The 24,110-nt window shown below is 39.0% G+C and overlaps 2 protein-coding genes across 2 annotated transcripts; one reads left to right on the top strand and one right to left on the bottom strand.

Annotated features, from left to right (window-relative positions):
- The first annotated feature begins 12,659 nt into the window (after positions 1-12,659).
- LOC139453388 (glycine-rich protein-like) lies at positions 12,660-13,332 on the top strand. The gene is made up of 2 exons (XM_071235070.1): positions 12,660-12,966; positions 13,310-13,332. Exons 1-2 carry the CDS (start codon positions 12,660-12,662, stop codon positions 13,330-13,332), a joined length of 330 nt encoding a protein of 109 aa, XP_071091171.1.
- Positions 13,333-18,697: 5,365 nt separating this feature from the next.
- Positions 18,698-22,991, bottom strand: LOC139452001 (acanthoscurrin-2-like). The gene is made up of 3 exons (XM_071233282.1): positions 22,676-22,991; positions 22,528-22,542; positions 18,698-18,981 (listed from the first exon to the last, which is right to left on the bottom strand). Exons 1-3 carry the CDS (start codon positions 22,989-22,991, stop codon positions 18,698-18,700), a joined length of 615 nt encoding a protein of 204 aa, XP_071089383.1.
- Positions 22,992-24,110: the final 1,119 nt, after the last annotated feature.

The following is a 24,110-nucleotide window of genomic DNA, read 5'->3' as shown; positions in this document are numbered from 1 at the left end:
CTTCATGGATGGCTTTTGATGCTAAGCAATTTTTCCTATAAATCAACCCTCGTATTGTCGATTGTCTGTTAGGCATTACTTGGAAGTTGACGGATGACAAGGTAGACACACTTTTATGGATAACAACTTCTTCGTATTGTCCACGGATTACTCGCTGCGCCGCTGGGTCTGAGCCATGTGTTGGTGATCCAAATGCTGTGTCAGCGCTGTTACATGTATTCTCATCTTAACGCTACAAAATATATCTGATATTTGTCATTCCAAATTCCATATGTTTTCATATCGACAAAAGAAGCAGTTGGGAACACAACTGTAAGCGACAAATCCTATCAAAAAAGGCTGAAGGTGATCTCAATCAAACCTATTAAGATTTAAATAACTCCGCATATCAAACGTTGCCTGGATCTTTGGATGGTTGAACTCGCTGAATGTCGGATTGTCGTATGTGAACCATTATGGATCTTTTCTTGTAATTTCGGAAACAGTTTAGTGATCGATCGATATTACACTTAACGTCAACGAAAAGAGTCATATTATTAAATACAACCTTAAATTAATATTTGAATGACATAAATTAATTTTAAGAAAACCAGCACAAGAATAGGTTTTATTTGTTCATCTACGACGTGATCCTTTCAAAATTACGTTCCACATGTCCATTTGCCCTTGTACCCTTTCCGATAAAGAAAACGGTGTGTCGTGTCCTTTACTATTTTTATACACCAACTGACAGTTATCTCTTATCTCCGAAATAATGGAACCTATATGTCTAATAATAGTTACTGTTTGATGTCTGACGTGTAATGTATTGAGAGCTACATATAGTTTACAGGTTGTCGACATGAGTAAGTAGCCGACAAGCATATATACGGCTATATATCTGAAATTTGAATGTAGAAAACATGCGTATACATATATATCCGACATTTGTATGAGGACGATATATATATACATGTATATCCGACAATTTTCTTGAGGATAATTTTTATACGTGTATCTGCATATATACGAAACATAAGTAGCATAGGTTACGTGACCAGATGAGCTGTATACATTAAGGATATTTGGGATGTTATATTTGGGATAACACTTTCTTAGTAAAGTACAGATTCACGTACTTTTTTTGGTTAAGTCCCGTACGGAATTCGAGCCCACACTGTCGGTTTGAGGCACCTTGTCGCCAGCACACAAAGTCAGCGATCTAACCAACTCACCGAGACTTCCACAAAATGAAAGTCCGACAACTGGTCGTCTAGAGCACGTACTTTGTGTGTTCAGAGCAGTATACGGTCACCTTTTCGCGAATACCTGATGTCACGATATTTGACAGTGATTTATAAACACGGTCTGATGATGTGTTTGGAATTTGAACAAAGGATTCTGCATTGGGCAGATGTTTATTATAGATTCACCATGTTAACATTCGTCCACGCAGCAAACTAGTTGATCAAGCCATGCCAGCAGCTGCCAGCGTCCGTCTTGGCTGAGTGTTCCGCGTCCTCCCCGGCAAGATGAATGCTGATACCTATCTAACAACTTGTCTCGGAGCAATTTTCTTTCTCCCTGGACATGCTCGCCTACACGTGAAATCCTCCTGATTAGATTGCTGATGACCTGAGTATGAGACCTCAAACCCTTTAAACAGCAATATGGCAGAAAACGTAGGAGTTAATACTCGTTCATATCTTTGCTCCTATTACCGCTTATTCTGTGATATACGTGTTGACTTCATTATCTATTTAGTGGGGATTGGGTTTAACACCACTTCGAACAGTTTTCAAGTTTCATCAACTTAGTGTGTGAGGAAACCCGAAGTAATGCAGATATCTGACAATAAACCACTTTGGTGAAGCCCACGAATTCGGTTATGATGCTGACAAACCTAGAAACATAATCAGGGCGAACCAGGATTCGAACCACTACCGCATTCTGGCGCCTTAGACGACCGTGCCAATCCGTGCCTCCGTTTTATTAGGGGGTCGTTTATAACAATGAAACGATATGTGATAATCAAGTCTGTGCAACGAGTTTTCTCAATTAGGAATTACACTACGTTATATTACATTGTACACAGATAATCTAGGTCTAGTCCCAATGTATTACAAATGACAGGGTCTGTGATAATGTGCTTCATAAGACGGATAGATGTTCTCAGTTGCCACCTATTTTAACGTCTTGTCTTGTCTCGTCAAATCACTTTTTAAATGCGTTATAACTCGACTTGTCTCATACATGTTATATTGCGATGTCGTGTTTACCTTTTTTACAGGAACTTGCACGAATAATTGAGCAGTGAATACAACAAAACATGAATGCTGGGCACTGAAAAAAGGACGAACTGGATGCATCAGTGACCAAAATAATGTTCGATGCAATTCCCTATTTTGATTTGTACCATATGTTCCCATATTTTTCTGTTGAACAATTGACTTGCTTTGCCTGTGTTTGTTACGGGTGCCACCGGTGGAGAAGGATGCGCTTACCTTTTCGCGAACACCTGGTATCATTACTATTTGATAGTGATTAATAAACACATGATCATGATATAGTCAGAATTGTACAACAGCCTAATGCAGAGATGTCTATTAGATATGGGAAGGGTTTTGTCACTTTATCTATTGAATAACATTTTTGAACAACAATTTCCACAAAAGCCTCTTTTCGCAAAGCTGATCACATATTACCAATGACTTACCACGCAAGTGCCAAGTATTAAGCTGCACAAGGGGATTAAGTTCATCCCCGAAATTTATTTAAACTAGAAATATTCTCCGCCTCCTACAAACTGATATAACATATATGATTGAAATGTGACGTAGCTGGTGTTGCATATGGATGTTGATGTTTCTCTACATCTGATCTCAGGTATTTTAAACATTTAATGACACAGTGTACATCAGTTGCAGCCACGCTTTTGGTGTTAATCCCTTTTTCCTGTAAATCAACCCTCGTATTGTCGATTGTCTGATAGGCATTACTTGGAAGTTGACGGATGACAAGGTAGACACAAATTTATGGATAACTTCTTCGTATTGTCCACGGATTACTCGCTGCGCCGCTGGGTCTGAGCCATGTGTTGCCATGATGATCCCAATGCTGTGTCAGCGCTGTTACATGTAATTTCTCATCTTAACGCTACACAATATATCTGATATTTGTCATTCCATTGTGATTATGTTTTCATATCGACAAAAGAAGCAGTTTGAACACAACTGTAAACGACAAATCCTATCGAAATAGGTTGAAGGTGATCTCTATCAAAGCAACCTATGTCTGTGTGTGACCATTTGTATGTTAGTCTACATCTATCAGATAGTGTCATGTGTGGAGCATGACCTTGGCGTTTGTTAAAGTACAAGTATCAGGTCAAATAGTGTATCATGTGTGGTGTGGTTGACATTTGTTTTTATCAAACTAAAAGTACCAGATAGTGTATCATATGTGTGTGGTTCATCTTGATTTTTGTTTAAGAAAAGAATCAGATGATGTGAAATATGCTTGTGGGGGATCTTGAAGTTCGTTCAACTAGAAGAATCCGATCAGATAGTATCATGTGTGGGGTGACCTCGCTGTTTGCTAAACTAGAATTATCAGAGAATGTATCCTATTTGTGTGTGGTGACCTCGCTGTTTTTAGTCTAGAACTATCATAGACTGTGTCATGTGTGTGTGGTGACTTAGGTCGTTGTTGCACTAGAAGTAGCAGAATAATGTATCATCTAATTAGAACTGAAATACATTTGCCATGTGTCTGTTGGTGTATGTTTTAGTCTAGAGCTAATAAAGATTGTAGCATTGTCTAGGAGGTAGTGTCACGTCCCTGATTTAATCAAGGCTACCTACGCACACACATCAAATCATTCTTCTTCATTAATTTGTGCATGTAATAGACATCCCACCTGATATCCTATTAAGATTTAAATAACTCCGCATATCAAACGTTGCCTGGATCTTTGGATGGCTGTACTCGCTGAATGTCGGATTGTCGTATGTGAACCATTATGGATCTTTTCTTGTAATTTCGGAAACAGTTTAGTGATCGATCGATATTACACTTAACGTCAACGAAAAGAGTCATATTATTAAATACAACCTTTAATTAATATTTGAATGACATAAATTAATTTTAAGAAACCAGCACAAGAATAGGTTTTATTTGTTCATCTACGACGTGATCCTTTCAAAATTACGTTCAACATGTCCATTTGGCCTTGTACCCTTTCCGATGAAGAAAATGGTGTGTCGTTTCCTTTACTATTTTTATACACCAACTGACAGTTATCTCTTATCTCCGAAATAATGGAACCTATATGTCTAATAATAGTTACTGTTTGATGTCTGACGTGTAATGTACATATAGGTATATACATGTATATCCGACAATTTGCTTGAGGATAATTTTTATACCTATACATGTAGTGCCGACTTGTGAATGTAGCCGGTGTGTATATGCATATATACGAAACATAAGTAGCATGCCCAGATGAGCTGTATACATTTAGGATATTTGGGATGTTATATTTGGGATAACACTTCCTTAGTAAATTACAGATTCTCGTAATTTTTTTGGTTGAGTCCCGTACTGAATTCAAAACCCAAACTGTCGGTGTGAGGCACCTTGTCGCCAGCACACAAAGTCAGCGATCTAACCCACTTATCGAGACTTCCACAAAATGAAAGTCCGACAACTGGTCGTCTAGAGCACGTACTTTGTGTGTTCAGAGCAGTATACGGTCACCTTTTCGCGAATACCTGATGTCACAATATTTGACAGTGATTTATAAACACGGTCTGATGATGTGTTTGGAATTTGAACAAAGGATTCTGCATTGGGCAGATGTTTATTATAGATTCACCATGTTAACATTCGTCCACGCAGCAAACTAGTTGATCAAGCCAGTAGCTGCCAGCGACCGTCTTGGCTGAGTGTTCCGCGTCCTCCCCGGCAAGATGAATGCTGATACCTATCAAACAACTTGTCTAGGAGCAATTTTCTTTCTCCCTGGACATGCTCGCCTACACGTGAAATCCTCCTGATTAGATTGCTGATGACCTGAGTATGAGATCTCAAACCCTTTAAACAGCAATATGGCAGAAAACGTAGGAGTTAATACTCGTTCATATCTTTGCTCCTATTACCGCTTATTCTGTGATATACGTGTTGACTTCATTATATATTTAGTGGGGATTGGGTTTAACACCACTTCGAACAGTATTCAAGTTTTATCAACTTAGTGTGTGAGGAAACCCGAAGTGATGCAGATATCTGACAATAAACCACTTTGGTGAAGCCCACGAATTCGGTTATGATGCTGACAAACCTAGAAACATAATCAGGGCGAACCAGGATTCGAACAACTACCGCATTCTGGCGCCTTAGACGACCGTGCCAATCCGTGCCTCCGTTTTATTAGGGGGTCGTTTATAACAATGAAACGATATGTGATAATCAAGTCTGTGCAACGAGTTTTCTCAATTAGGAATTACACTACGTTATATTACATTGTACACAGATAATCTAGGTCTAGTCCCAATGTATTACAAATGACAGGGTCTGTGATAATGTGCTTTATAAGACGGATAGATGTTCTCAGTTGCCACCTATTTTAACGTCTTGTCTCGTCTCGTCAAATCACTTTTTAAATGCGTTATAACTCGACTTGTCTCATACATGTTATATTGCGATGTCGTGTTTACCTTTTTTACAGGAACTTGCACGAATAATTGAGCAGTGAATACAACAAAACATGAATGCTGGACACTGAAAAAAGGACGAATTGGATGCATCAGTGACAAAAATAATGTTCGATGCAATTCCCTATTTTGATTTGTACCATATGTTCCCATATTTTTCTGTTGAACAATTGACTTGCTTTGCCTGTGTTTGTTACGGGTGCCACCGGTGGGGAAGGATGCGCTTACCTTTTCGCGAACACCTGGTATCATTACTATTTGATAGTGATTAATAAACACATGATCATGATATAGTCAGAATTGTACAACAGCCTAATGCAGAGATGTCTATTAGATATGGAAAGGGTTTTGTCACTTTATCTATTGAATAACATTTTTGAACAACTGTTTTCCACAAAAGCCTCTTTTCGCAAAGCTGATCACGTATTACCAATGACTTACCACGCAAGTGCCAAGTATTAAGCTGCACAAGGGGATTAAGTTCATCCCCGAAATTTATTTAAACTAGAAATATTCTCCGCCTCCTCCAAACTGATATAACATATATGATTGAAATGTGACGTAGCTGGTGTTGCATATGGATGTTGATGTTTCTCTACATCTGATCTCAGGTATTTTAAACATTTAATGACACAGTGTACATCAGTTGCAGCCACGCTTTTGGTGTTAATCCCTTTTTCCTGTAAATCAACCCTCGTATTGTCGATTGTCTGATAGGCATTACTTGGAAGTTGACGGATGACAAGGTAGACACAATTTTATGGATAACTTCTTCGTATTGTCCACGGATTACTCGCTGCGCCGCTGGGTCTGAGCCATGTGTTGCCATGATGATCCCAATGCTGTGTCAGCGCTGTTCAAGTATTCTCATCTTAACGCGACACAATATATCTGATATTTGTCATTCCATTGTGATTATGTTTTCATATCGACAAAAGAAGCAGTTTGAACACAACTGTAAGCGACAAATCCTATCGAAATAGGTTGAAGGTGATCTCAATCAAAGCAACCTATGTCTGTGTGTGACCATTTGTATGTTAGTCTACATCTATCAGATAGTGTCATGTGTGGAGCATGACCTTGGCGTTTGTTAAAGTACAAGTATCAGGTCAAATAGTGTATCATGTGTGGTGTGGTTGACATTTGTTTTTATAAAACTAAAAGTACCAGATAGTGTATCATATGTGTGTGGTTCATCTTGATTTTTGTTTAAGAAAAGAATCAGATGATGTGAAATATGCTTGTGGGTGATCTTGAAGTTCGTTCAACTAGAAGTATCCCATCAGATAGTATCATGTGTGGGGTGACCTCGCTGTTTGCTAAACTAGAATTATCAGAGAATGTATCCTATTTGTGTGTGGTGACCTCGCTGTTTTTAGACTAGAACTATCATAGACTGTGTCATGTGTGTGTGGTGACCTAGGTCTTTGTTGCACTAGAAGTAGCAGAATAATGTATCATCTCATTAGAACTGAAATACATTTGCCATGTGTCTGTTGGTGTATGTTCTAGTCTAGAGCTATTAAAGATTGTAGCATTGTCTAGGAGGTAGTGTCACGTCCCTGATTTAATCAAGGCTACCTACGCACACACATCAAATCATTCTTCTTCATTAACTTGTGCATGTAATAGACATCCCACCTGATATCCTATTAAGATTTAAATAACTCCGTATATCAAACGTTGCCTGGATCTTTGGATGGCTGTACTCGCTGAATGTCGGATTGTCGTATGTGAACCATTATGGATCTTTTCTTGTAATTTCGGAAACAGTTTAGTGATCGATCGATATGACACTTAACGTCAACGAAAAGAGTCATATTATTAAATAAAACCTTTAATTAATATTTGAATGACATAAATTAATTTTAAGAAACCTGCACAAGAATAGGTTTTATTTGTTCATCTACGACCTTACCCCTTCCAAAATTACGTTCAACATGTCCATTTGGCCTTGTACCCTTTCCGATAAAGAAAACGGTGTGTCGTTTCCTTTACTATTTTTATACACCGTCTGACCGTAATCTCTTGTACTTTTTTTGGTTGAGTCCCGTACGGAATTCGAACCCACACTGTCGGTGTGAGGCACCTTGTCGCCAGCACACAAAGTCAGCGATCTAACCAACTCACCGAGACTTCCACAAAATGAAAGTCCGACAACTGGTCGTCTAGAGCACGTACTTTGTGTGTTCAGAGCAGTATACGGTCACCTTTTCGCGAATACCTGATGTCACAATATTTGACAGTGATTTATAAACACGGTCTGATGATGTGTTTGGAATTTGAACAAAGGATTCTGCATTGGGCAGATGTTTATTATAGATTCACCATGTTAACATTCGTCCACGCAGCAAACTAGTTGATCAAGCCAGTAGCTGCCAGCGTCCGTCTTGGCTGAGTGTTCCGCGTCCTCCCCGGCAAGATGAATGCTGATACCTATCTAACAACTTGTCTCGGAGCAATTTTCTTTCTCCCTGGACATGCTCGCCTACACATGATATCCTCCTGATTAGATTGCTGATGACCTGAGTATGAGATCTCAAACCCTTTAAACAGCAATATTGCAGAAAACGTAGGTCTGAGTTAATACTCGTTCATATCTTTGCTCCTATTACCGCTTATTCTGTGATATACGTGTTGACTTCATTATCTATTTAGTGGGGATTGGGTTTAACACCATTTCGAACAGTATTCAAGTTTTATCAACTTAGTGTGTGAGGAAACCCGAAGTGATGCAGATATCTGACAATAAACCACTTTGGTGAAGCCCACGAATTCGGTTATGATGCTGACAAACCTAGAAACATAATCAGGGCGAACCAGGATTCGAACCACTACCGCATTCTGGCGCCTTAGACGACCGTGCCAATCCGTGCCTCCGTTTTATTAGGGGGACGTTTATAACAATGAAACGATATGTGATAATCAAGTCTGTGCAACGAGTTTTCTCAATTAGGAATTACATTACTTTATATAACATTGAACACAGATAATCTAGGTCTTGTCCCTATGTATCACAGATGACAGGGTCTGTGATAATGTGCTTTACAAGACGGATAAATGTGCTCAGTTGCCACCTATTTTAACGTATTGCCTCGTCTCGTCAAATCACTTTTTAAATCCCTTATAACATGATTGTCTCATGCATGTTATATTGCGATGTCGTGTTTACCCTTTTCACAGGAACTTGCACGAATAATTGAGCAGTGAATACAACAAAACATGAATGCTGGACACTGAAAAAAGGACGAATTGGATGCATCGATAACAAAAATAATGTTCGATGCAATTTCCTATTTTGACTTGTACCATATGTTCCCATATTTTTTTCTGTTGAACAATTGACTTGCCTTTGCCTGTGTTTGTTACGGGTGCCACAGATGGGTCAGGATACGCTTACCTTTACGCGCACTGATATAACATATATGATTGAAATGTGACGTAGCTGGTGTTGCATATGGATGTTGATGTTTTTGTACATCTGATCTCAGGTATTTTAAACATTTAATGAGTGTACATCAGTTGCAGTCACGGTACAAGGTACTGGATAAATCATCTGAATTTACAGTACAGTAGTGAGTGCGTGAGTGAGTGAGTTGGGTTTAACGCCGCTTTTAACAGTATTCCAGTTATATCACGGCGTACAGTACAGTAAGAGCCAGGCACGGTGCATCAAAGAAATATTTTTTTGGTGAAGAGAACTCACAAGACATAAGAAACGTCCATGTCCGTATCCGACAGTCTTAGCACTTTGCATAGAATGCATAGGACCATTTTGTTGCACTTCATATTATCTAAATGTGATTATTACCCCCGTCATAAACTAAAATATGCATAAAGAGAGACTTACGTTGACATAACCGAGTGCCCTGTTTGAGATTTTGACACTATTATTCAATGCATGTTGAACGCTTTCTGTCAAACCCAAACATTCACATTATTTTGACGGTTCCCATCGCCAGACACATATATATGAATATATACAGAGAGCACTGATATTTTGGTTCTTTATTCTATTTACAGTCATATACATACCCCCCCCCCCCCCCCCCCCCCCCATTTAGCTCGAAAAAGATTGCATTGTACTTCACCCACATGCCGTTACATCTAGACCGCCACCGTGGGTTCGATCCCCGGCCGCGTCATACCAAAAGACGTTGAAAGATGGTACTTGTCTGGCGCTTGGCATTAAGGGGCTAAAACAAGGACTGGTCGGCTCGGAGGCAGTATACTGTGTTTGAGTGGGGTATTCATGTTAAACTGCGGTATGGTACTCGGTGAGCCAGCACTAAAAATCGGCATCAGTCCGGACTAGTAAAACAAGCAGCCACACAAACACACACACGTACATCCACGTCGCTATATAAGTGCAATAATCTTGGACGCGACGTTAAACCCCACTTTCACCGTTACAACTAAGATCTGGTGTACATTCAACAACAGATTCCATAGAGTGCACTTACTTTGAGATTCAGAATTTATCTCCAGATTCTTGATGACAAGAACCTCTTCCTTTGATACTTATTGTACACCAATGCATACCAATCAGTAAGGCTTACATTTAAAAAAGAAATAGGTTGGATTATATCTCTGTGGTTCTAAATATCGTTACTGGAACCGTAGTAATGAGTTTATCGTACATTTAAAAAAGTGGAAAATTAAATTAAAACAGGACACCATAAACTCATTAGTACGGTACCATCTTGAGGGTCTAATTGTAAATAATAATTCATTTCAGTGCATGGTATTGGAAAACGCCAAAATGTATACTTTGATTTTGACATGCCACAGTTATAAGCACAAAGTAGAATAACTTGTATCCATTCCAATGGCCAACTGTTCAATTCGAAAATGTCATCGTGGTGGACGATATTCGTCAGCCGATGCTGTGAGAGAGCAGATTATGTATTGTAATCAGGAATCAGACAGAATGTAACGGTTTCGTCCGGGATCAGAGTAAAGCACTATTAATGTCAGCTTCCTGCTAGGTCTTCTTAGCTTAAATGCACAGACCTCTTAAATATGCATGATACTGACTTATCTTTAATTCTAAAGGTTGTGACGTTGTTTGTCAGGTGAAGAAAGTAGTTGTATACAACAGTATTTGTAGTTGTATTACATGTTGATCTTTGGAATTATTTCCTGTAATGTGTCTCTGTTATGCAAATGTTGATATATTTGACCTCCACATAGGTAGTCAGTGTGCTCTGTGATACCATGCAATGTCTGTAGGTGACGTGGTAGATGTACGAATAGGCAGATTAATTTATGTCGGCTCGGTGTGTGTACACTGCTGTGTTTCTATAGACCCCTTACGCCTGAGAAGGGTGAAGTTACACTTGACTTGGTCAGTTTCAATGTCAGTCTATAGAACACTTACACGTGAGAAGGGTGAAGTTATACTTGACCTGGTCACTTTCTATGTTAGCATATAGAACACTTACACATGAGCAGGGTGACGGTACACTTGACCTGGTCAGTTTCTATAACAGTCTAAAGAACACTTACACGTGAGCAGGGTGAAGTTACACTTGACCTGGTCAGTTTCTATGCCATTCTATAGAATACTTACTCGTGAGCAGGGTGGAGATACACTTGACCTGGCCAGTTTCTATGACAGTCTAAGCAACACTTATGCGTCAGAAGGGTTGAGTAATACTTGGTCTGGTCAGTTTCTGATCAAGCCTCCCATGCCTCTATACGGACCCAACATCCCTATGCACATACCTCCCATGTTTTGTATATATTTCTCATGCATCTGTACATACCCATATGCATATGTACATAATTATATGCCTCTATATAGACCTCCTATGCCGACTTACATACCTCCCATGCCTCCGAACATAAGTCCCATTCCTCCGGAACGATTTCTTTTTATATTTGATAGCAATAGACTTCCAATATCTAGTAATCGTTTTGTAGAGCCATTCGTGAGCAAACAACATAAATTTTGTTTTCATTTGACGATGATATGCAGGTTTTAAAGTCGGTAGGATTCCTCCTTAAATAGACCGTGTTATTAATGTTTTGTATTTCTATTATCTGGCTCAAAGGCGTAGTTGGTAGTTTCAAAATGTGAACAAATTGTTAAACGTGGTAAATCATCTCTTAACCTGCCTATGGTGTACTGCTTCAGTTAGAACTACGTTTACATTTGTTTTGTTTTAACAAAATGGTACAAATTCAAGTCCCATCATCTTGGCGACTTTCAGGTTGATCATTAATATGGCGTTAGACTTCTATAATGTGTTTATTCTGGCCGGGGGTTGTGGGGACGTCCCCACTGGTACACTTTCCACACTTCCTTGTACAGTTATCCAATACTTCTCACATTTAAGCCCTAAGCATATGGATAAAACACATGCTCATCGGTGATGTTATGTCACCCGTTCATGTTCAGGGTGTGTTAATTGGTGTGTGCCCTTGATCTCACCCGGAAGTAGCCATTCCCAGGCAAATCAATCACAGGCTACACATAACACGCCGCGTATATAAACGTGAATGTTAAGAGCGTAAACTTCACTGAACTTCTCTGCATTGACAACCTAGTCACTCCGTACACCTAACTGTGAGTACCAACGTGAATAACACTAATTAGTCTGCCATTATAGGCTACTTGGTCTCCGCATCCCTCGTAAATATTTCACCTGTGAGGACCAACCGTTTTACCCAATCAATAACTGATTCGTCGATCCACCCTATCTATTTCTTAAATCGTTTAATAGAATAACTCTTTATGTTTAACCTTAATCTTTACACCAGCTAAGAGTTCATAGTAAATGATAAAACATTTTTGTTTTATTTCTTACATTCTAAATTATCAACTACACGGAACATCACTTTGGTAATACATGTTTAAGGTGTACATCCACGTTTAACATTATTTTTCAAATTCAATTACAACATGCAGCAAGTCTATTTCTATCGCAAAACCTATTTCGTTTTTATTGACAGCTACTGAGAATGATGAAGATTATCGTCGTCCTTATTGCCTGTCTGGCTGTTTCTGCCTACGCCAAACCCATTGGCTACGGTATTGGCATGTACGGAGGCCTTGGTGGCCTTGGCTATGGTGGCTATGGCGGCTTAGGTATGGGAGGCCTGTATGGTGGCATTGGAGGCCTGTACGGAGGCATGGGAGGTCTGTACGGAGGCATGGGAGGTCTGTATGGAGGTATGGGTCTTTACGGAGGCTTGGGAGGCCTGTACGGAGGAATGGGAGGACTGTACGGTGGCATGTACGGAGGAATTGGACTCGGCAAAGGAATTGGTAAGTTGTCTGTGTATATTATGAGACTGATCCAATTGCAATGGGAGACCAGTGTGATTGCATGGACATCAGAAATTCGAAAAGGGAAGTCACGTTTGTGATTTTGGCATATTGATTTTGCTGATTCTAGTAACATGTAACATTTGTGAAGGGGTTGCGAAGGGAGGGTGCGATTAGCGACACATTATTTTCTTCTCACAATACATGCAATGTCGGCTTCTAAATAACGGCTTCTGTCAGACTTTTATTAAACAATTTGTGTTTTGGGGGAACTCCTTAGGCAGAAGTATTTTTCTCAAGTGCGTTGTTATCTTATAATTGTGTATTTTGTTGTCTCTTTTAGGCATGGGATACGGTCACTATTGAGAGTCGTGCCTTCAATGAACAGCTCCCTGTATTATATATACACTGATGTATGATCTACGATTGTAATAAAATACCTGTTAAACGTATTCTTGTCAATTTTATTATATAATTTAAACAGATATATTAATATAAGTTACACAGGATCCAGATGATGTGGATTATTGTTAGTCTGATCTTGACACCGACAGTGGAGCGTATGAGTGTAATGCTTTACACAATTTCAGAACGTTTTTCTTAATCCGTCGATTCACAATGCACTTCATGACAAGAATTATTAGTGAAATGTGAATGGAAAAATCACCAAAAGTAAATGTGGATGTCGGCTATGTAATATATGTTAGACATTTATCCCATCACATCTTGAAGCTGTGACTCTCATTTAGTGATTTTGTTGAAACGAATTAAAGCGATATGGTCAGACATCCTTCAGAGTTACACAATTTGTCATACAGCTTATAATAAATTGACATGAACAAAAAACAAATATATTTTATTACATATTCCACATAATAATTTCGGATATTTTGAAAGCATGACTTCAAAAACGTTTGCTTCTATATGTAGTGACTCCGTGACCGATAACCTCAACCATCGAAAACAATAGATGACGTCACAGGGGGTTTCTGAAGTGTGATAAGCAAATGAAGTGTGATAAGCGACTTTACCGTGTTTTGCATAGAATTCTTATTTATTAATGAGATCAACTAGCCAAAGACTGTCAAATTCATTTGATATTCTACAAAATACTTCAAATGGTTTGTTTGTCAGTTTGATTGCTTTGGAGATATTTGGTACTGTTGTATCAGTTCAATTTTATTAATCCGATTCCGAACTGAAATCCATAATGTTCTCATATTCCGAACACTAGAAACCAAACAGATGAGTCTGTAGATTCCTAGATGGGATAGATCCCTTTTTTAAATAGCTGCAGTGGTATAACATGAGCAGTTTCTCAATAATTTGGAAATGTATGTTGATTTAGTGATAGATTTCTTCAGTTCCAACTATAATATACCCTGATTGAACTTCCATTTTAGCTGCAAAGCTTAGAATCGTATCGATGATATCCTGAATATTTATGTGTAAGTCTCCTTTGCTTTGTTTTCGAAATATGTTGTTATTGTATTCGAATATTTCGTTTTAGGGGGCTGTATGACTGATACTGACTGATTTCAATAGTTTCAAGGTGTATTAGCGAACAGAGCTGCGCTATACAAATGCATAAATTATTATTATTATTATTATTATTTTTATTTATTTATTTTTATTATCATTATTATTATTTTTGACCATTGTTTCATGTGTTGCTTGATGTGATTCCATGAAGACCCTCGCTATATAAGTTTTGCTTATACTTGTTTTCATAAATTAGCTTGATTAGTTTCAATATATAGCTTCTCTTAACAACCTGCATGTCCTTTGGAACCACCCTCTTTTAACAGCCATGCGCTTTTATATTAATCCGGCAGAATCTGAAATGGAGTTGTTGTCCTAATGAATGAACAAATTCCTGTAATCAGCTCCCATGTTGGATTGTAAATCTCAAAAGGATGTATTTTGATGTTTGAAATCATTTCCATGATACTTCTACTTTTCGATCTATCTTACATTATTGCGTTAACATTGTCCTTGTCGTTGCCCCCACGCAGACACTAATGGTTCAATTCTTCATTCACCAACACACCGTGTACACAAACCAAAAGAGGATGTTAACTGACCTGAGCTAAATGTCAGCTTCTGAGAGGTTCAAAGATCGCACAGGTACACTTACACTTATCACAGTTGTCAACAGGCAATAACAGAGCAGATAATGAAACAGAAAGTTAAAACTAAGATTCAGAAACTACAATGTGACTGCCCTCTAAAAACTGTCCCCGCCTCATCACACAGTCTATAGTGGGAAGTGAACAGGAGCCTCTATCGGCCTCTTGGACATCACCAACTTAGGTGAATTATTGTGTATTCAACAATCAAACACAAAACAATTACATATTCATATCGCATTATGTATCCTCCATTCTATTTTCCAAAAGAATATATGAGTAATTATTAATAACTATCTCTTTCAAAGATATGTGTTAATTGCTATAACAATTTTGTTGTGTCGCATTGACACGATTTATGACTTTCGTATTAGAAAACAGCTTACTTGCGCATTCCTGTGAAGCACAAACACATACAGAAGAGTTGTCTCTGATTATAAAGACCCCCTAATCTTAATCACCTTTTAATGATCGGTCAATTGATCAGTAATGACTAATACTTGTAATCGCCCCAGGTTCATGAAAAAATATACCTTTAGCGTTTCTTTTGTAGGCCAGTGTGACGTCCTGTATTTGATGTAAATGGATCACAACGCGATGTCACGGTGACTAACTTACTGTGGTAGTTCTTAACAAATCTTTCGCATTTATGGTGATGGTATTTGAATCTATTTATTGGAACCAAAGGGACGGTCGGGTAGCCTAGTGGTTAAAGCGTTCGCTCGTCACGCCGAAGACCCGGGTTCTATTCCCGACATGAGTAATGTGTGAAGCCCATTTTTGGTGTCCCCCGCCGTGATATTGCTGGAATATTGCTAAAAGCGGCGTAAAACCATACTCACTCACTCACTAATGGAACCAAAATGCAAAAGATGGATTTGAGCATAAGTATCCTCATGTCACTTATTTTATTTCGCCATCCAGTCGGACGTTGTATGACTGTCAGTGTAAACAAGAAGGGTGTTCATGGAATACAAAAGTGATCTAAAATGTATAAGAACTGTTCATCACTTCGTGTGGGTTTAATGGAATATGAATCTTCACACAGAGAGGGTCAAACATTGTACGAATGTCGTCGCAAGCTAACACATTGTACCTATATGAAACATATATATGACCTCCATGTAAACTTGTGTTCAATCCATTTGTCTTTTGACAACAAAATATGTTTGAAAAATCCACAGCCATGTATTTTACGTATGGATATTATATGAAGAATATGTACTCTTGCACAGTCCCCAATATGATGTACGTTCTACATACTTTACCCCTGATATGATCAATTGTCATGACATACGATCCATTTGTTTATCAAATAATGAGAAAACGGCATTTTGATTGCAAAATGTAACTGAAGTTTCGTTTTATCGATGATCTGATATCGTTCAATTACAATAAAATAGTTAATTCCCTTTCCACAGATTTACCTACATGAACTAGAAAAAAGGAGTCCTGTGAGAGGAATGACGTCAACTTTACAATAGTCAACATTCCATTCATTTAGAGCAATATTCCTACAGCGCCAGCCCTTGGTGTCTTTATTTCACAACTTTTGAGGTACAATCGAGAATGCTTTCCCCATCAAGATTTCAAAGAGTGTCATACAATTCTTGCTCAGAAGTTGTTTGATCAAGGTTACACCATTCAATACCCCAGAAAAGCTTTCGAAACGTTTTATAGTGGGGATGATTAGGACATTTTCAAATTTCGACGCATCGGTGACAAAATGATGTCCGATTCCCTATTTTGACGTGTACCATAAGTCACTATGTTGTTTCCAGGTGAAAAATTGACTTGCCTTTGCATGTGTTTGTGACGGGTGCCACTGATACGCTCACCTTTTCGCGAAAACCTGGTATCATCCCAGTGTAATGGTGATTCATAATACATGCTCATGATATAGTCGATATTATGGAAAGGGGTTTGTGGTAGCATATGCAACGTACTGGGTTTTCATCGTAATTAGGGTGCCCCGTCAAGCAGTTGTATACTTCACAGAATACATGCCATAAATTGGTAAATTAACAGAACTTAAAAAATTGATACCTGGTATGATCACTATTTGATAGTGATTCCTAATAAATTACATGATCATGATATAATCCGAATCGTACAATCGACTCTGCTTTTGGCGACTTTGCTTTTATATATATATATATATATTTGCAAAGGGTTTTGTCGCTTTTATTTACTCAAAGACCTTATTGTGTTTGTGTTTACCCGTGATTTCTATCATCCTGTTGCAGAAAATGTACTAAAATGTATTATCTACACGACTCATATCTCAACACTCTGCTTATGTCAATGTTTTCGTCTGTTTTTTTCCTAATATCCTCTTACGAAATCGTTTCTAATAAACATTTTTATTACCCATTTCCCTGCTGTGATCTTTACACTTTTCATGTACCCTTGACCTGGACCTTGACCTTATTTTGATTAACTGATGCATGCCTATTCAAAACTATGTCTTTAGTCGATGCGACGTTTACTTGCAAAGGTAAAATGTTTATGGTACACGTTGATAAGAACATGCAATTTAGACTGCAGCTAACAGTGAGTAGCCAACGCCAGAGGATAAACAGCCTCGATTATTTGCCAAACCAGATTCTATAGGTGGTAGAAGGCATAAGAGCGGTGTAAATTATATAAATGGAAAACTGGAAACTAATGAGAAAATAGATTATTAGCATGTTAGAAGTGTGATTTGTTTATCCAAGAGGTGAGTATTTGTTGGCCATGATATTGTGGAGGTGTTGTTTGATCTGCGCTGACACTGTTGCAGATGAGAGACGCCATCTCACTAACCTCAATAGTATCCAATGCCTGAAGTAAAAAGACACATATGATATAAATAAAAGAGTGTTTATTCAATATGTCGTAAATTGCAACTACTATTCAAAAGAAATTGTTTACTTGACTTGGAATAATTACGGTGATATCAAGAACGGTTCAGCCCTATATAGTAGAATAATCCCGTATGGTGCCCGGATTTTATCAAAGATTAAAAGTAACAATACAAATGGCGCGGTACTTGTATGTTTCCTTTCGAATCGATGCGAACTATCCCAGGAAAAACTATTTCCAAGTTGCAAGTACCCTGTGGTTTGTCGTAAGGGCTATTGTGCTCTAGCCAATAATGTTTGATAACAGCCGAACTTCCTACATTAATAATGTTGCTAAAGCCTTGAACTACAGGATTGTCGTCAAATGTCGTCAAATTTTCAATAACATTCACTAACTCATTCATAACTGCCACGACAGCAACGGCAGACATGGAGCCTAGTCTGAATGTGATTCCTATAACAATATGAAGATGGGGGAAAGATATTTAAAGAATTACATACACCAAGATCTGAATACATTCCAGAACTGGGTGTGAATGTAAACATGTGACTCCAATACTTGTTTCACCTGGTTGCAACACGATCCTTTCGTCGTGACTAATCAAATATAACTGTCGCGTGTCACTGGTATCTGGTCAACAAGGCACACGTTCATGCCCATGACATAGCCAATTATTCTGGTGTACAATATACAGTGTACTCAAGAAACTTACCAATTCCTTTTCCAAATCCAATTCCCCCGTACATGCCGCCGTATTTTCATCCATACATGCCGCTGTACAGGCCTCCCATTCCTCCATACAGGCCTCCCATTCCTCCATACAGGCCTCCCAAGCCTCCGTAAAGACCCATACCTCCGTACAGACCTCCCATACCTCCGTACAGACCTCCCATACCTCCGTAAAGGCCTCCCATACCATAGCCGCCATAGCCAAGGCCACCAAGGCCTCCGTACATGCCAATACCGTAGCCTGTGGGATTGGCGTAGGCAGCAACAGCCAGACAGGCAACAAGGACGACGATAATCTTCATCATTTTAGTAGCTGCCATGAAAGAATACTTAACTTCTTAATCTCATTACATAAAGGCCTTCCAGCGATTCGGTTTGAAATACGATTATTGTAAATTAAGGAATGTTTAGATAGATTTCAATCTCATGAGACGGAAATGTAACAAACAGTATGTGCAATGTATCACAAATTGTGATGGTTGTCAGCAGAAATTAGTCGTAATCACTTTCGGTTCCTTTGTTTCTTGACATTTCAATACATTTACAAATACGACCTTATTATTTTTAACAAATAATGAAAATACAAGCCAACTTACCGTTGTCACTATGGAGCTGTGCGAAACTGGTGATAAAGGCCTTTTTGTGTTTGCTTTTATAGGCCGGGGATTGCAGGAATGTCTTACCCCACTGGCGCAATGTCCACACTTCCTTGTACACTTACCCAATTCTACTGACATGTAAGCCCCAAGGATAAAACACATGTTAATTGGTAATTTTATGTCATCTTTACTTGTTCAGGAAGAGTTGATAGATGTTTATTCAACCCACCTGGAAGTAGCCACTCCCAGGCAAATCAATCACAGCCACTGAACGGATAAAACTCATCAGATCGGGAATTGGTAAACTTAATAGAAAGTTTGATACAATCATTATTTTTTTAAGCTGAGGTCGGAAAACGTTGAATTTGAAGAAAGAATATCCAAATTGGAAACTCTTGTTGATAAAGAAGAGGAATAGTTAATGGCATAGAAGAGAGAGAAAGATAAGGGCGGGGCTTATCCCTCACGTGCTGGATGCATGTAAAAGTGATAAGGCAGCTTATCTCTCCTATGAAAAACTAGTTATAAATGGCGACATCTATGTTCTTGAAAATGATGAATTCAGAATTCACTACTACATGCCGGGGATCACCGAAACGCCGATACCATGGGGCCGAGGGACGAACGCCTTTTCGCCCAAGTGAGAGCGACAGAGGGGATACCCAGGGGTTGTCTGTTATAGCCTAGGACGACGGCCGTGGTCTAGATCCAAAGACTGATATATGTCTACCTGTATGGGATACGACACCCAAAACACTGTTCAATGCAAATGTGTGTGTGAGTGTGTGTGAGTGAGTATGTGTGAGTTTGTGTGTGTGTGTGTGTGTGTGCGTGCGTGCGTTCGTGCGTGCGTGCGTGCGTGCGTGCGTGCGTGTGTGTGTGTGTGTGTGTGTGTGTGTGTGTGTGTGTGTGTGTCTGTATTCCCGTGGAGTCCGTCAGTGTTTCGTTTGAAGTCCCTTTTTATTTTCCATTTTTATTAATTATTATTCGAAATTGAGGAAAGGTATCCAGTTGTACCCTGATTTGACGCATTTGTTTCATTTTGCTATTCGCAAATGATATTATCATTATAGCAGATAGTATCGAGGGATTGCAGAAACCAATGAATGTTTTGGAGAAATATTACATTGATCTTTGATAAGATGTTAATTTGGATACAACGTTCTTGGTGTTCAAGAAGGCAGGGGTGGGGGCATTTGTCAGGAAATGGTTTTACAAAGGGACTAAACTCAAGTGTGTATCTTTTTACAAATTCTTAGGCGTTATGTTTTCTAGAAATTTCTTCCGTGGCCCAGACGCTTCGAAAATGCAGTTTTGCAAAAGAAAAAAGCTGTATTTTGCATTTGAAGTCATAATGTAAAGTAGATAAATTTGGCCATGAACTGTTGTCGAGAATATTTAACATTGAAATAACCCCAATATTGCTTTATGGATCAGAGGTATAGGCGTTGTATCAAAATGATGAAATGGAAACTGTACATATGTTGGCGTGTAAGCGCTTTCTTGATGTCAAGATATCTACCCCTAACCACATCGTTAGTGGAGAGTGCGGCCGATATCCATTACATGTATCTATCTATGCTTACACAATATGTATTAGTTACGGGCTGACGCTAATTATTTCTATGTCTGACACCCGTTATCCACAAAAGTGTTACAATATGATGTTACAGGCATCTATTAAAGGCAAAAGCAACTGGGTTTCGAATTGTAAATATATCCTGTTTAGCTTTGGTTTCGGGTATATTTGGGAACAGCAGTATATTCACAATACAAAGTCTTTTAAATCTGAATTCATGTCATGTCTAAAATATAGCTAAGAAGGGGATTGCCATAGCATGCTCCAAACGGGCCAAATGAGAGTATGATGAGAGCAACGCGTGACCATGGCCTGATTCCATATATGGAAACCAGGGTCTTCAATTGGTGTGAGGCGTTACAGCAAAGGGTGAAATGTTTATGGTAAACGTTGATCAGAATTTGTGTCGATATGATACTTGGTAAGGAAGTAAGTATTTCTCTACTTCTGAACAGTATCAAGACAAACAATATGCAATTTGGCCTCCAACTTACAGTGAGTGATTTGGGTGACATATAATACGTCAACGCCAGATGATAATTATTCTCGATAATCCACAGAAAAAAGATTATATTAGGCGTAAAAGGCAAATTAAGGGTCAAAATTATATGATTAGATCACTGGAAACTAACAACAAAATAATAAGCATTGTAGAAATGTCCTTTATTGATCCGAGAAGAAAGTATTTGTCTTCCGTGAAGCATTGAGAGGTTTGTTTGATCAGCGCTGAAGCTGTTGCAGATCTGAGGCGCCGTCTCACCAACCTCAATAGTATCCCATACCTGAAGTGAAAAATACATTCTATATAAATAAAGGGATGCGTGCGTATGTAATTGTCTAACCAACAAAAGTGTTAATTGCAACTATCAATCAAAACAAATCATGTACTCGCATTGGAAGAACTACGTTGATAGCAAGGAAGGTTCAGCCCTGTATTGTAGATTGCTCCCGTAATGTGAAGTATGTTATCAAGTTTAAAAAGAACAATACAAAACTCATGGTCCTTCTCTCTTTTTCCTTCGATTCGATGGGGATTCCCGGTCAAAATTAGTTCCCAATTATAAGTACCTCGTGTTTGTCGTAGGACCGGCGTACATCGATGGATGTGATTTAATCAATAATGTGTCATAACAGTGCCTTGAAAGATTGGATTGTCACTATATGGCTGAAGTGTTCACTAACATGCTCATATGTAAATAGAACTGTGGCGAAATTAGAAAGAGAGAAATATTACTTGTATCTGGCCAGAGTCAGTGACATGGTTACTGTACTACCCCAGCATGCCATACATGTTCTTTGTACATGTTACTCAAATTTAGCAAATCAATATACAGAAAAGACCCTTACTTTCACATATCCCGTTCCACCATACAGTGGGATCATTCTTCACAATTTACCTATCATCAGATCAACACACACACATGCCTCAATGCATGCCACCCACGCCTCGATAAAGACCTATTCCTCCATACAGGCCTCCCTTACCTTAGCCTAAATAGCCAAGGCCCCCAAGGCCTCTGTGCACGTCCAAACCGAAGCCAATGGGTTTGTCGTAGATAGCAACAGTCAGACAGGCAACAACGGTAATCATTGTATGTATTGAGAGTAGAAGATTGCGAACAAACCTCAAGCCACCCCCACCTACCAGCCCTACCCCCACCCCCACTCCCCTACACCTCACCTCCCATCTCCAAACCTACAGACAGATTACATGTTACTGAAATTAGCAAATCAATATGCAAAAATGACACAAGTCTATTAAATGTTCATGCAACTATACATGTCTCTTAATGTCATGGTAACATAATTAAATTACAGTGAAAACGTACCAATTCCTTTGCCAAGTCCAATTCCTCCGTACATGCCACCGTATTTTCCTCCATACATGCCGCCGTACAGGCCTCCCATTCCTCCGTACAGGCCTCCCAAGCCTCCGTAAAGACCCATACCTCCGTACAGACCTCCCAGGCCACCATAGCCAAAGCCTCCCATGCCTCCGTACAGACCTCCCATGCCTCCATACAGGCCTCCCATTCCATAGCCACCATAGCCAAGGCCTCCATACATTCCAATACCGTAGCCAGTGGGTTTGGCGTAGGCAGCAACAGCCAGACAGGCAGCAAGGACGACGATAATCTTCATCATTTTCAGTAGCTGCCATGAAAGAATATATACTTTCTTAATTTCGTTACATTAATACCATCAAGTGATTCTATTTGAGATACGATTATTGTAAAACAAATAACCTTTGAACAGATTTGAAATTTCATGAGGTAGAAATGTAATTAACAGTATTTGCCTTCGTTTATTGACATTTTAATACATTTACAAATTCGACTTCATTAATTTAAACAAATCATGTGAATTCAAGTCAACTAACCCTTGTCACTATGGAGCTGTGCGAAACTGGTGATTACGGCCTTTTTCTGTGTTCATATATTGGCCGGGGATTGCGGGAATGTCTAACCCCGCTGGCTCAATGTCCACTCTTCCTTGTACAGTTACCCAATACTACTCACATTTAAGCCCCAAGGATAAAACACATGTTAATTGGTAATTTTATGTCGCCTTTACTTGTTCCGGAAGAGTTAATTGACGTTTGTCATTGATCCCACCCGGAAGTAGCCATTCCAAGGCTAATCAATCACAGGTAATACATAACACCAGGTGTATATATACGTGAGTGTGGTGAGTGACCACATCACTGAACTTTCCTGCGTTTGCAAATCGTCGATCTGTGTACCTAAATGTGAGTATCTGTATTTGACACTGTGTAAATGTTGTAGTAATATCACTTGCTTATCCATATGGTGACATCAACCATGATTTAAGTTTAGGTCGGCAAACATTTTTACAACGGTCAACTCTCTTTTCGTCAACAAAAAGTTCGCCAAAGTTCACATAATATTTTTGAAACATGGATTCAGTTATTACATCCTGAACCATCACGCGTACAACATTTGGCTTCGATATTCGCCAAATGTTCCATATTCGGAGATCATGTGAAAACATTCAAGCGTAACTTCCAATATATCATTACTGATTAATGAACATGTATTATAAATATATGAATCACGTGAATGTTTACCCTCTCAGTCATTCAAATAGTGTATATGTGCATTATCCGCCGTGACGATCCGGAGCAGAATACACTTGCCGTAAAAGGCGAGTATGCTTGAGGCGACTAACGGGATCGGGTGGTCAGCCTTGATGACTTGTTTGATGCATGTCATCGTTACCCAATTGAGTGGATCGATGCTCATG

Source organism: Haliotis cracherodii, unplaced genomic scaffold (assembly GCF_022045235.1).
Source record: "Haliotis cracherodii isolate W230 unplaced genomic scaffold, xgHalCrac1.p SCAF_9, whole genome shotgun sequence".
Classification (NCBI taxonomy): domain Eukaryota; kingdom Metazoa; phylum Mollusca; class Gastropoda; order Lepetellida; family Haliotidae; genus Haliotis; species Haliotis cracherodii.
This window is presented reverse-complemented; position numbering and strand designations above follow the sequence as displayed.

Coding starts and splice junctions, on each gene's coding strand:
- LOC139452001 (XM_071233282.1), bottom strand. CDS start 22,991: ATGATGAAGATTATCGTCGTCCTTGCTGCCTGTCTGGCTGTTGCTGCC.
- LOC139453388 (XM_071235070.1), top strand. CDS start 12,660: ATGATGAAGATTATCGTCGTCCTTATTGCCTGTCTGGCTGTTTCTGCC. Junction 12,967..13,309: donor TGGACTCGGCAAAGGAATTG/GTAAGTTGTCTG, acceptor TGTCTCTTTTAG/GCATGGGATACGGTCACTAT.